We start from the raw sequence: 12970 nt of genomic DNA on the forward strand, positions 1-12970 counted from the left end.
AGTCACTGCAAATGACTGTGGCACGGGTTCGATCCCTGGCCTCAGAACTTCCACATGCCATGGGCACAGCCTCTCCCGCCAGAAAAAGAAAGAACCTCATGGTTGAACAATTGAGCTCCCTGAATTGGTGCTCTTTTGGGGTCATTTCAAGAGCCCACAGCCCTTGAGGTTTTTCAAGTCTAAAGTCTTCCAAGGTGGTAGCCCTTTATCACCACTGCCAGCCCATCCTGAGAAAGCTTCAGAGCAGGTCAGGGCCAGAGGCAGCCCGCGTGTCCTGGTGTGCACAGCCCTCTTTCCTGAGAGGGAGGGGGAGGGCAATATAGGGCAGCAGAGGCAAGGTCTTCATAGATTGCAACGAAGCCTAGAGTCAAAGCCCCATCACTGCATACACAAAATACACACAGAGGCATTGGCCACAACTTGACCTCGTCCCCCTCACCATGGTTACAGGTTCGAAGATGGCACCATCTCATTCTTAGACGTGATAGCACTAAAACATGGATTTGATGCCTTAGAGAACCTCACAGGTCAGTGGACACCTTTACCCATGGGGAATTGCCTGTGCCTTTTAGGGAGCCCTGGAATGGGTGGGGTCCAGATGAAGGAGAGTCTGCAAGTGACTGGCATGGGTGCAGTTGAAGCTGATTCTAAAGAACGTCCAAAAAATGGGAGTTCCTGTTGTGGCCCACAGGTTAATTAAGAACCCAACTGGTATCCATGAGGATGTGGATCCCTGGGCCCCACTCAGTGAATTAAGGATCTGGCATTGCTACAAGCTGCAGTGGAGGTCACAGATGCAGCTCAGATCTGGTGTTGCTGTGGCTGTGGCGTAGGCCTGCAGCTGCAGCTCCAATTTGATCCCTAGCCTGGGAATTTCCATATGCTGCAGGTGTGGCCCTTAAAAAAAAAAATGAACTGGAGTTCCCATCGTGGCACAGTGGTTAAGCAATCTGACTAGGAACCATGAGGTTACAGGTTCAAGCCCTGGCCTTGCTCAGTGGGTTAAGGATCTGGCGTTGCCGTGAGCTGTGGTGTAGGTTGCAGACGCGGCTCGGATCCCGCGTTGCTGTGGCTCTGGTGTAGGCTGGTGGCTTCAGCTCTGATTCGACCCCTAGCCTGGGAATCTCCATATGCCGCGGGAGTGGTCCAAGAAATGACAAAAAGACAAAAAAAAAAAAAAAAAAAAGAACTTCCAAAAATGACTTCTGAGGCAAGAGCAAGAGACTGGGCTTTTTTTTTTTTTTTTTTTTTTTTGTCAGTTCAAAGAACATTTTAATAAGTGAGAGGCATTGCAAACTCAGAGAGGAATAACCTCACAGAAACAGAGGGGCCATCCTTGGCCCTTGCGCTGGGAATGCTTGCAGACCCTGAGACCTCATTCCACTCTTACCTTGCTGGGTCTTTCCATTGGGGAGCTTCATGACAAGCCCACTTTGCCCTGAAAGAGCTTATGGTCAGAGAGGTTCATTGCCTTCCTCAGGGCCAGGAGCTGGAAACTGGGAGGGCTAGGATTTAAACCCAGGCACGACTAATGCCTAATCCTGAGCACCCAACCGCTGTCTCTGCTGCTGGTCTTTGAAGTCATACATGTTTTCTTTACTGACAAGTGCTTGGGGTGTGTGAGCAGGTGGGGGGCTCTCGGACACACAGATGGATGCCACTTCCCATCTTGTGGGGCTTGACACAAGGTGCAAAGCTGGAAGAACCTCTTATGGGGCTTGACACAAGGGACAAGGCTGGAAGAACCTCTGTCTGGTGAGCACCCTCCTACTGCACTCTGGGTGCTCCTTCTAGAGGCTGAGAAGGGGGTGGAGATGAGGTTATGGTGAACCAGGAAGGCAGCCTTTCCTCTCTCTTCCTTTCTCTCTCACCATAATAATGAGATCTTTAGGTCCTCACCCTAAGCCCAACACAGTGGGCAGACAGAACTCATATGAGGGATAGGAGGGTTGTCCTGACAGTAATGCAGGGAGGTGAGGACATTGTCCAGACCGAGAGAGACAATCAGGACAGACTTTGAGAAACAAGCACTTTCCCAAGGAAAGATCCTAACGAGGCCTCCAAACCACAGGTAACAGGGTCTGATGGGGTCAGGAGCATTTCCAAAATTAATTATCAGCCCCACATTAAGGCCAGTTCTGATTTTTCCCACTTAATGGCTTTTTTTTTGGAAAAAAAAAAAAGTGGTGAAAGCTCTATGACATGAAATGCACCAGTTTAGCCATTTTTAAGTGTACAACTGAGTGACATTAAGTATATTCACATTTTTGTGCAACCATCACCACTCTCCATCTCCAGGGTTTTTTCAGCATCCCCAACTAAAACTCTACCCATTAAACAATAACTCCCCATTTCCCCTCTCCTAGCCCTTAGTACCCCCGGTTCCCCTTTCTGTTTCTACAAATTTGTCTAATCTAGGCACCTTATGCAAGAGGAATTATACAATATTTGTCTTTTTGTGTCTGAATTATTTCACTTAGCGTAGTGTTTTCAGGGTTCGACCACATCGTAACAAGTGTCCTTAACTGCTTTGTATAATGCTAGAATGATTTAAACACGAACAAAAACAACAGCAAAAAAAGAGAGATACATTTAAAGACAAAATTGTACATTTTGGTGATCTGTTAGCAAAGGGTCTAAATTTTCTGAATGTTTAAGTAATAGCACTTTTTTTTTTTTTAAAGGGAGATGGCAATTTCTATGGAAAAATTCCACAGAAAGACCAATGGTTCGACTGTTGTTCAGTACCAACGACCTAAACATTTGTTGTGTGGGCAGTCTCATACAATAGTTACAAGTATTTACTTATTTATTTACATATATATATATATATATATATTCTTTTTCTCACATTATCCTCCATCATGTTCCATCACAAGTGACTGGATATAGTTCCCTGTGCTGTACAGCAGGATCTCATTGCTTATCCACACCAAATGCAATAGTTTGCATCTATTAACCTCAGAGTTCCAGTCCATCCCACTCCCTCCCCACAAGCGTTTAAAATCATTCATATGAGGTCCGAGTTTGCCAGTTATAATGATCTCCTCTCCTTTCCTTTCCTGTCCTTTTCTTTTTTTTTATGGCTGCACCCGCAGCACATGAAAGTTCCCAGGTCAGGGATTGAATCTGAGCCACAGCTGCGACCTACACCACAGCTGCTGCTGGATCCTTTAACCCACTGTGCCAGGCTGGGGATCAAACTTGTGCCACTGTAGCAACCTGAGATGCTGCAGTTGGATTTTTACTTCACTGTGCCATGCAAGAACTCCAACAATCTCGTTCTCTTAAAAATTTTTGCATAAAGCTCATGATCCCCTTTCATGTTCGTAACCATTTTAAGGTGGAATGGAGTGCATCAGGCAGCATACCTTTACCCTGGCTCGGTACACCTACGCCTCCCTGACTGCCCTCCGGTACCCCAACGGAGCCCCTGTTGTGCGGATTTACAGTGACTCTGAGTTCAGCAGCCCAGAGGTTCAGGGTCCAGTCATCAGCTTCAACGTGCTTGACGATGATGGGAACATCATTGGTTATTCCCAGGTGGGTTTTCTTTTCGTCTTGCTGATCTGTTCACAACAGAATCACTCTTGTCTGGAACTCTGTGGCCCTGAAATTTGCAGTCAAGGCCTCTGGGTCCTTTCAATAGCCCTGCTGGAGAGGCCACTGGCCCTTCCTTAGAGGCTCTTTATTCTCACTGACACACAGTTCTAACAGGCATAGCTACTTAGCTCTTCAGCCCTCTTTATTCAGTCACAGATGGTCAGTTTCACAGGTGGGAAGAGAAAGGCTGAATCTCTGACAGCAGTGAGAGGGGACAGCTGACAGCTTGCCAGCAAGGGAAGACACTCTAAAGTAATGTAGACAGCAGTTCCCGTTGTGGCTCGGTGGTAACAAACTTGACTAGTATCCATGAGTATGTGGGTTTGAGCCCTGGCCTTGCTCAGTGGGTTAAAGATCTGGTGTTGCTGTGGCTGTGGTGTAGACCGGCAACTGCAGCTCCGATTCAACCCCTACCCTGGGAACTTCCACATGCTGTGGATGGGGCCATAAAAAGCAAAAATAAATAAATAAATAAATAAAATAAGTGTAGCGAGACCAGCTTGCCTGAGGTCATTTCATGTATGAGGAAATTCAGCGCCCCAGCAATACCACAGACCATACATAACATAGTGTCGCACAAAATCCTGGGTCTCTTACCACCATTTGTTTGCAGGTTGCTTGTCTTTTTAAAGATATTTATTATTGTTATTATTTTTTTGCTTTTTAGGGCTGCACCTGCAGCACATGGAGGTTCCCAGTCTAGGGGTCTAATTGGAGCTACAGCTGCTGGCCTACACCACAGCCACAGCAATGAAGGATCTGAGCAGTGTCTGTGACCTACACAACCTCATGGTTACTAGCCGGATTTGTTTCCACTGCACCACAATGGGAACTTGTCTTTTTTTTTTTTTTTTTTTAATGGCAAGTAGAAATGATATCCTTAGTAGCGCAAAAGCCCTTATTTCTGCCATTGTCCATGCATATTATGAGTTCAAAGGATTTGGTAGCTTGGTTATAAAATAGCTTCTGCAGATGTACCCTTTGTTGTATTTTCCCATGAAACTGCTGGCAGTAATGGTTTGCAGGTTGGGAACTGCTTGGATCCTTGCCAGAGCTGAGTAAGCTGGGCACTGCCCAGTATGTTAATAGGGTCGCATTGAGCATTCAGAGATGGCAAAGAGTGGTCACTGGATGGGGTATCATGGACTGGGCATGGGAAGCCCAAGGCCCTTCCCAGAGTCTGGGTTTTCAGAGCTGTTGTGAGGAGCAGATTCCATCAACAGATGAGTTTGGGAGATAATGCTCTTCCCCTGAAAGCCATTATCTCCATACATCTTTGTAAACCCAGAATTTCATAAACAAAATCCATTTCTCAAGGAATCATGTCCCCCGTTCTGAATAGCTATACACTTACTGAGGTGCAAAGTTGAGAAATATTCTTTGGGGTGAAATGTTGGTTCTCACTGGTGTCTGTGGTCCAACCATCTACAACCGTTAAGTCGTTTCTTGGGTGAGTTGACTGTGAAGACACCTTCCCCGCACCCCCGCAACTGTCCCTCACTTACACAGCAGAAGCAGCCCAACACCACTCAAAAGCAGGCAGTTTGATTATTTTAATTATTTGCTTTTTAGTGGCACATGGAAGTTTCCAGGCGAGGGATCAAATCAGAGCTGCAGCTGCTGGCTTACACCACAGCCACAGCAACACAGGATCTGAACTACATTTGTGACCGACACCATAGCTCATGGCAATGCCGGATCCCCAATGCACTGAGCAAGGCCAGGGATCAAACCAATATCTTCATGGATACTAGTTGGCTACTGCTGAGCCATGATGGGAACTTCTAATTTTATTTTAAATTAAAAAAAAATTTAAACTATAGTTGATTTACAATGTTCTGTCAATTTCTGCCGTACAGCAACGTGACCCAGTCTTACATATATATATGTATTTTTTGGTCATATTATCTTCCATTGTTATTGGATATAGTTCCCTGTATTGTTCAGCAGGACTTCATTTCAGAAAGAGGCAATTTTATTTTATTTTTTGCTTTTTTTTTTTGGAATGCACTCACAGCGTATGGAGTTTCCCAAGATAAGGGTCAAATCAGAGCCACAGCTGCTGGCCTATGCCACAGCCACAGCAACACAGGATCTGAGCTGAGTCTGTGACCTACACCACAGCTCATGGCAACACCGGATCCCTAACCCACTGAGCAAGGCCAGAGAGCGAACCTGCAACATCATGATTCCTAGTCTGATTTGTTTCCACTGCACCATGACGGAAACTCCAGAAAGAGGCAATTTTAAATGCTTTTGAAGTATGGTGGAAAATGCATTGGGGACAGTTTTGCCTCCTCAAATACATTATTCTAGGTAATTGCTACAAAAATTTCATTCTTTTTAAAATATTTTTTATTTTTTAATTATTTCCCCAATGCAGTTTTTTATTCTGCCGTACAGCATGATGACCCAGTTACACATACATGCACACATTCTATTTTCTCACATTATCATGCTCCATCATAAGTGACTAGACATAGTTCCCAGTGCTACACAGAAGGATCCCATTGCTAATCCATTCCAAAGGCAATAGTTTGCATCCATTAACCCCAAGCTTCCAATCCACCCCCCTCCGCCCCCTCCCCTTCGCAACCACAAGTCTATTCTCCAAGTCCATGATTTTTTTTTTCTGTGGAAAGGTGCATTTGTGCCCTGTATTAGATTCCGCATATAAGTGATATCATACGGTGTTTGTCTTTCTCGTTCTGTCTTACTTCACTCAGGATGAGTCTCTAGTTCCATCCATGTTGCCGAAAATGGCATTGTTTTGTTCTTTTTTATGGCTGTGTAGTATTCCATTGTGTATATATACCACATCTTCCTAATCCAATCATCTGTCTATGGACATTTGGATTGTTTCCATGTCTTGGCTATTGTGAGTGGTGCTGCAATGAATATGCAGGTGCATGTGTCTTTTTTAAGGAGAGTTTTGTCTGGATATATGCCCAAGAGTGGGATTGCAGGGTCATATGGTAGTTCTATGTCTAGATTGATAAGGTACCTCCATACTGTTCTCCATAGTGGCTATACCAGCTTACATTCCCACCAACAGTGCAGAAGGGTTCCCTTTTCTCCACACCCCCTCCAGCATTTGTTCTTTGTGGACTTATTAATGATAGCCATTCCGACTGGTGTGATGTGGTACCTCATGGTAGTTTTGATTTGCATTTCTCTAATAATCAGTGATGTTGAGCATTTTTTCATGTGCTTGTTGGCCATCTGTATATCTTCCTTGGAAAAATGTCTATTCAGGTCTTTTGCCCACTTTTCAATTGGGTTGTTGGCTTTTTGGCTGAGTTGTATAATTTGCTTGTATATTTTAGAGATTAGGCTCCTGTCAGTTGCATCACTTGAAACTATTTTCTCCCATTCTGTAAGTTGTCTTTTTGTTTTCTTTTTGGTTTCCTTTGCTGTGCAAAAGCTTGTCAGTTTGATTAGGTCCCATTGGTTTATTTTTGCTCTTATTTCTCTTGCTTTGGGAGACTGACCTGAGAAAATATTCATGATGTTGATATCGGAGAATGTTTTGCCTATGTTCTCTTCCAGGAGTTTGGTGGTGTCTTGTGTTATATTTAAGTCTTTCAGCCATTTTGAGTTTATTTTGGGTGTGTTCTAGTTTCATTGCTTTGCATGCAGCTGTCCAGGTTTCCTATCAATACTTGCTGAAAAGACTGTCTTTTTCCTATTTTATGTTCTTGCCTCCTTTGTCAAAGATTAATTGACCATAGGTGTCAGGGTTTATTTCTGGATTCTCTATTCTGTTCCATTGGTCTGTATGTCTGTTTTGGTACCAGTACCACACTGTCTTGATGGTGTGGCTTTGTAATATTGCCTGAAGTCTGGGAGAGTTATGCCTCCTGCTTGGTTTTTGTTTCTCAGGATTGCTTTGGCAATTCTGGGTCTTTTGTGGTCCCATATCAATTTTTGGATTATTTGTTCTAGTTCTGTGAAAAACGTCATGGGTAATTTGATAGGGATTGCATTGAATCTGTAGATTGCTTTGGGTAGTATAGCCATTTTTACAATATGAATTTTTCCAACCCAGGAGCATGGAATATCTTCCCATTTCTTTACATCATCTTTAATTTCCTTGATTAATGTTTTATGGTTCTCAACATATAAGTCCTTTATCTCCTTGGTCAGATGTATTCCCAGGTATTTGATTTTTTGAGTTGCAATTTTAAAAGGTATTGTATTTCTGTATTCCTTTTCTAATATTGCATTGTTAGTATACAGAAATGCAACTGATTTCTGAATGTTAATCTTATATCCTGCTAATTTGCTAAATTTGTTGATCAGTTCAAGAAGTTTTTGGGTTGAGTCCTTAGAGTTTTCTATATGTAGTATCATGTCATCTGCATACAGTCACAGTTTTACCTCTTCTCTTCCTATTTGGATGCCTTTTATTTCTTTTGTTTGTCTGATTGCTGTGGCTAGGACTTCTAGTGCTATGTTGAATAACAGTGGTGAGAGTGGGCATCCTTGTCTTGGTCCATATTTTAGTGGAAAGGCTTTCAGCTTTTCTCCATTGAGTGTTATATTTGCTGTGGGTTTGTCATAAATGGCTTTGATTATGTTAAGGAATGTTCCCTCTATACCCACTTTGGTAAGAGTTTTGATCATGAAGGGATGTTGGACTTTGTCAAATGCTTCTTCTGCATCTATTGAGATGATCATGTGGTTTTTGACTTTCCTTTTGTTAATGTGGTATATGATGTTGATTGATTTGCATATGTTGAACCATCCTTGTGAACCTGGGATGAATCCCACCTGGTTGTGCTGTATGATCTTTTTGGTATGTTGTTGGATGTGGTTGGCTAAAATTTTGTTGAGAATTTTTGTGTCTAAATTCATCAAAGATACTGGTCGATGGTTTTCTTTTTTGGTGGTATTTTTCTCTGGTTTGGAAATTAGGGTGATGGTGGTGTCATAGAATGTCTTTGGGAGTATTCCTTCTTCTTCAACCTTTTGAAAAAGTTTAAGGAGGATGGGTATAAGTTCCTCTTTGTATTTTTGGTAAAATTCTCCTGTGAAGCCATCTGGTCCTGGAATTTTATTTGTAGGGAGTGTTTTTATGACATATTCAATTTCATTTCTAGTGATTAATCTGTTCACTTGATCTATTTCTTCTTGATTCAGTTTTGGCAGGCTGTAAGTCTCTAGAAAATTGTCCATTTCTTCTAGGTTGTCAAATTTGTTGGCATATAATTGTTTATAGTATTCTTGTGTGGTTTTTTTGTATTTCTGTAGTATCCGTTTTGATTTCTGCTTTTTCATTTCTTATTTTGTTTATTTGGGCTTTTTCTCTCCTGTTATTGTTAAGTCTGGCCAAAGGTTTGTCAATTTTGTTTACCTTTTCAAAGAACCAGCTCTTGGTTTGATTGATTTTGTCTACTGTTTTTTGAATCTCTATTTTATTGATTTCCTCTTTGATCTTTATGATTTCATTCCTTCTGTTGACTTTAGATCTCTTTCTTTCTCCCTCCCTCCCTCCCTCTCTCCCTTTCTTTCTTTCTTTCTTTCTTTCTTTCTTTTTAGGGCCACACCTGCAGCATATGGAGGTTCCCTGGCTAGGGATCCAATCAGAGCTACAGCTGCCAGCTTGTACCACAGCCACAGCAATGCAGGATCTGAGCCATGTCTGTGACCTACACCACAGCTCACGGCAACGCCAGATCCTTAAACCACCAAGCAAGGCCAAGGATCAAACCTACAACCTCATGGTTCCTAGTTGTATTCGTTAACAACTGAGCCATGACAGGAATTCCCTTATTCTTCTTTTTCTAATTCATTTAGGTGGTGGGTTAAGCTGTCGATTTGAGATTTTTCTTCTTTTTTGAGGAAGACCTGTAATGCTCTGAACTTCCCTCTGAGCACTGCTTTTGCAGTGTCCCATAGGTTTTGAGTGGCTGTGTCTTCGTTATAATTTGTCTCCAGGTATTTTTAAATTTCCTTCTTGATTTCCTCATTGACCCATTGGTTTTTTTAGTAGCATGTTGTTTAGTCTCCATGTAGTAGGTTTTTTCTCATTTCTTTTCCTGTGGTTGATTTCTAGTTTCATGCCATTGTGGTCAGAGAATATACTTGAAATAATTTCTATACTCTTAAATTTGTTGAGGTTAGCTGCTTTGTGCCCTGATATGTGCTCAATTCTTGAGAATGTTCCATGTGCACTTGAGAAGAATGTGTATTCTGATTTTTTTGGATGTAATGTCCTGAGAATGTCGATTAAGTCTAACTTTTCTATTGTTTCCTTTAGGATCTCTGTTGCCTTATTGATTTTCTGTCTAGAGGATCTGTCCATTGATGTGAGTGGGGTGTTAAAGTCTCCTACTATGATTTCTCCTTTTATGTCTGTTAGTATTTGTTGGAGGTATCTGGGTGCTCCTATATTAGGGGCATATATATTGATGATTGTAATATCCTCTTCTTGAATGGATCCTTTAACCATTAAATTGTGTCCTTCTTTATCTTTCTTAATGGCCTTCATTTTAAAGTCTATTTTGTCTGATATGAGTATTGCAACTCCTGCTTTCCTGTCTTGTCTATTGGCATGAAATATCTCTTCCTATACCCTCACTTTCAATCTATATGTATCCTTTGCCCTAAGGTGAGTTTCTTGTAGGCAGCAGATTGAAGGTTTTTGCTTTTTTATCCAATCTGCCACTCTGTGTCTTTTGATTGGAGCATTCAGTCCATTGACATTTAAGGTGATTATTGATAGTTACTTATTTATTGCCATTTTAAGCCTTGTTTTCCAGTTGACTCTGTTTCTCTTTTCTTCTTTTCTTTTTTTGGTTGGATGGTTTCCATTTATTTTATACTTGAGTATTTTTCTTTTCAGTTTTAGTGAATGTAATGTTTGGCTTTGATTTGTGGTTGCCCTGTTTTTTAAGTATGTTAACACCTTCCTATATCTGCTTACTTTAGCCTGATAATCATATAGGCTCAAACACACCACTAAGATAAAAAAAAAGAATCTATTTTTTTCTTACCCACATTGCATGATTTTGATGTTTTTTTTTTTTTGGTCTCTTTGTCTTTTCTAGGGCCACTACCTGCAGCATATGGAGGTTCCCTGGCTAGGGGTCTAATCAGAGATGTAGACGCTGTCCTACACCAGAGCCACAGCAACGCGGGGATCCGAGCCACGTCTGCGACCTACACCACAGCTCACGGCAATGCTGGATCCTTAACCCACTGAGCAAGGCCAGGGATTGAACCCACAACCTCGTGGTTCCTAGTCGGATTCATTAACTACTGCGCCACGACGGAACTCCTTGATGCCTTTTTTTTTTAATTAACATCTTCATGTTTGGATCTGTATACTGGCTTAAGTGACTCCTTTCCAATTGCGGTTTCCTCCATCGTAGTTCTTCCTTCTTTTTTTTTTTTTTTTAAATTTAGAGAAGCCCTTTCAGTATTTCTTTTAGAATGTGTTTCATCTTGCTGTACTCTTTCAGCTTTTGTTTTGTTCTTTATTTCCCCTTCTATTTTAAATGATATTCTTGCTGGATAGAGTATTCTAGGTTGCATATTTTTTCCTTTCAGTGCTTTAAATGTCTCTTGCTACTCCTTTCTGGCCTGTAGTGTTTCTGTAGAGAAATCAGCTGATAGCCTCATTGGGGTTCCCTTATAATTAACATTTTGCCTTTCTTTTGCTGCCTTTAGAATCCTATCTTTATCTTTAACTTTTACCATTTTTATTATAATATATCTTGGTGTGGGCCTGTTTGGATTCAACATGTTTGGGGCCCTCTGTGCTTCTGGTATCTTGATATCAGTATCCTTTAGATTTGGAAAGTTTTTAGCCATAATTTCTTCAAATATATTTTCAATCCCTGTTTCTTTTTCTTCTCCTTCTGGAATTCCTATTATGCATAGATTTGCCCACTTTATATTATCCCATAGATTTCTTACATTGCTTTCATATTTTTTCATTTGATTTTGTGTCTGCTGTCCTGTTTGGGTGATTTCCATTATTCTATTTCCAAGTCACTAATTCATTCCTCTGCATTATTCATTCTGTCTTTATTGCCTTTAGCTCAGTTTGTATCTCTGCAAATGAATTTTCTAGTTTATCTTGACTCCTCCTTATATTTTCTAGCTCCTTTCTGAGGGAATCTGCATTACTGTTCATATCCTCTCTTAATTCCTTCAGTATTTTCACTATCTCCCTTTTGAACTCAACATCTGTCAGACTGCAGAGGTCTGTTTCATTGTTGGTTGCTCTAGGTGAATTCTCCTGTTGCTTTAACTGGGAATGGTTTCTGAGCTTCTTCATCATGCTTGTGTTTTTCTTTTTCTGCAAATTCGGGGAAGCCAAACTGTAGTTTGGCAGTCCAGGGTGGTCTGGTGGGCCAGCTCTGTGAGGGTAGGGCATGGGCAGCAGGAGTGTGCGAAGGTGCTGGTGGCTGGTTCCCCACAGGTGGGCGGGGCCGGATCCTCATAGGCTGGGTGCAGGTGCTGGGAAGGAGTGTTCAGCTCTCTGCAATTCAGTGGGCAAGTGTGCACACTGGGGCCCAAGGAGTTTTCTATGGCGGCCTGCCACTCCTCCTCTCCCCTTCCCAACAGCAGCACCTTGCCTCTCCTGTGGGTCCGGATCTTCTCTTGGGTTCCCTGTGCTGTGGCTTCCCAATCCTCAGCCCTTAGCATACCACTGCCCTGCACCCCCCCCGCCCCCCACCAGCAGCGCACTGCTCCCTAGTCCCTTAGGCTGTCTCCACACCACCAACTCCAGCCCTCTCCCCAGACTGACCTCCAGAGCCTAAGTCTCAGCACCCAGCCACTACTGTGCATCTCAGTCTGTGGTGTCTGTGCCAGTGGTTCAGATGGTCTGTGTGTCTCTCACTCTGCTTTTTGGATCTCAGACCTGCTGCTCTGCTTTTCTCAGCTTCTCAGAGTTCCCTCTGACTTGGCTGATCTTTCCATTGGTTAGGTGGCTTCCCAGGGTGTAGGTTCCCTTTCTCTTTCACAGCTCCCTCACGGAAGTGTTAGACCCGTCCTGATTCTTTCTCTCTCTCTCTTTTCTTTTGTTCTACACAGTTCTGTCAAGAGTTTCTTGCGCTTTTTGGAGGTTTAAGTTCTTCTGCCAGCATTCAGTTGATGTTCTGTGTGAATCGTTTTACATGTAGATATGTTTTTTGATGTGTTTGTGTAAAGGGTAAGCACGTCCTCTTACTCTTCTGCCATCTTGCCAGCCCCCCAAAAGTTTCATTCTTGAACCTGAAACAAGTTTGTATATTTTGAGAAGTGAGGAGGAGGGCAGACAGGTGACCATGAAGTGTGCTGTGGCGGGCATGTCACTGAACTCAGAATTGGCTGCTTGACCTTCAAAAGCCCATAATTGAGGGGCAAGTGTCAG

General features: G+C 42.4%; 1 protein-coding gene across 2 annotated transcripts in view; it reads left to right on the top strand.

The window, feature by feature from the left end:
- Positions 1 to 12970, top strand: part of MOCOS (molybdenum cofactor sulfurase) — a 73257-nt gene that overhangs the window by 15019 nt on the left and 45268 nt on the right. For both annotated transcript variants that reach the window (XM_003356414.4, XM_013999302.2), the window contains exons 5-6: positions 451 to 527; positions 3344 to 3543. In XM_003356414.4, the coding sequence (XP_003356462.1) occupies positions 451 to 527; positions 3344 to 3543 (277 nt within the window). The remainder of the gene's footprint in view (positions 1 to 450; positions 528 to 3343; positions 3544 to 12970) is intronic.

Source organism: Sus scrofa, chromosome 6, assembly GCF_000003025.6.
Source record: "Sus scrofa isolate TJ Tabasco breed Duroc chromosome 6, Sscrofa11.1, whole genome shotgun sequence".
Lineage (NCBI taxonomy): Eukaryota > Metazoa > Chordata > Mammalia > Artiodactyla > Suidae > Sus > Sus scrofa.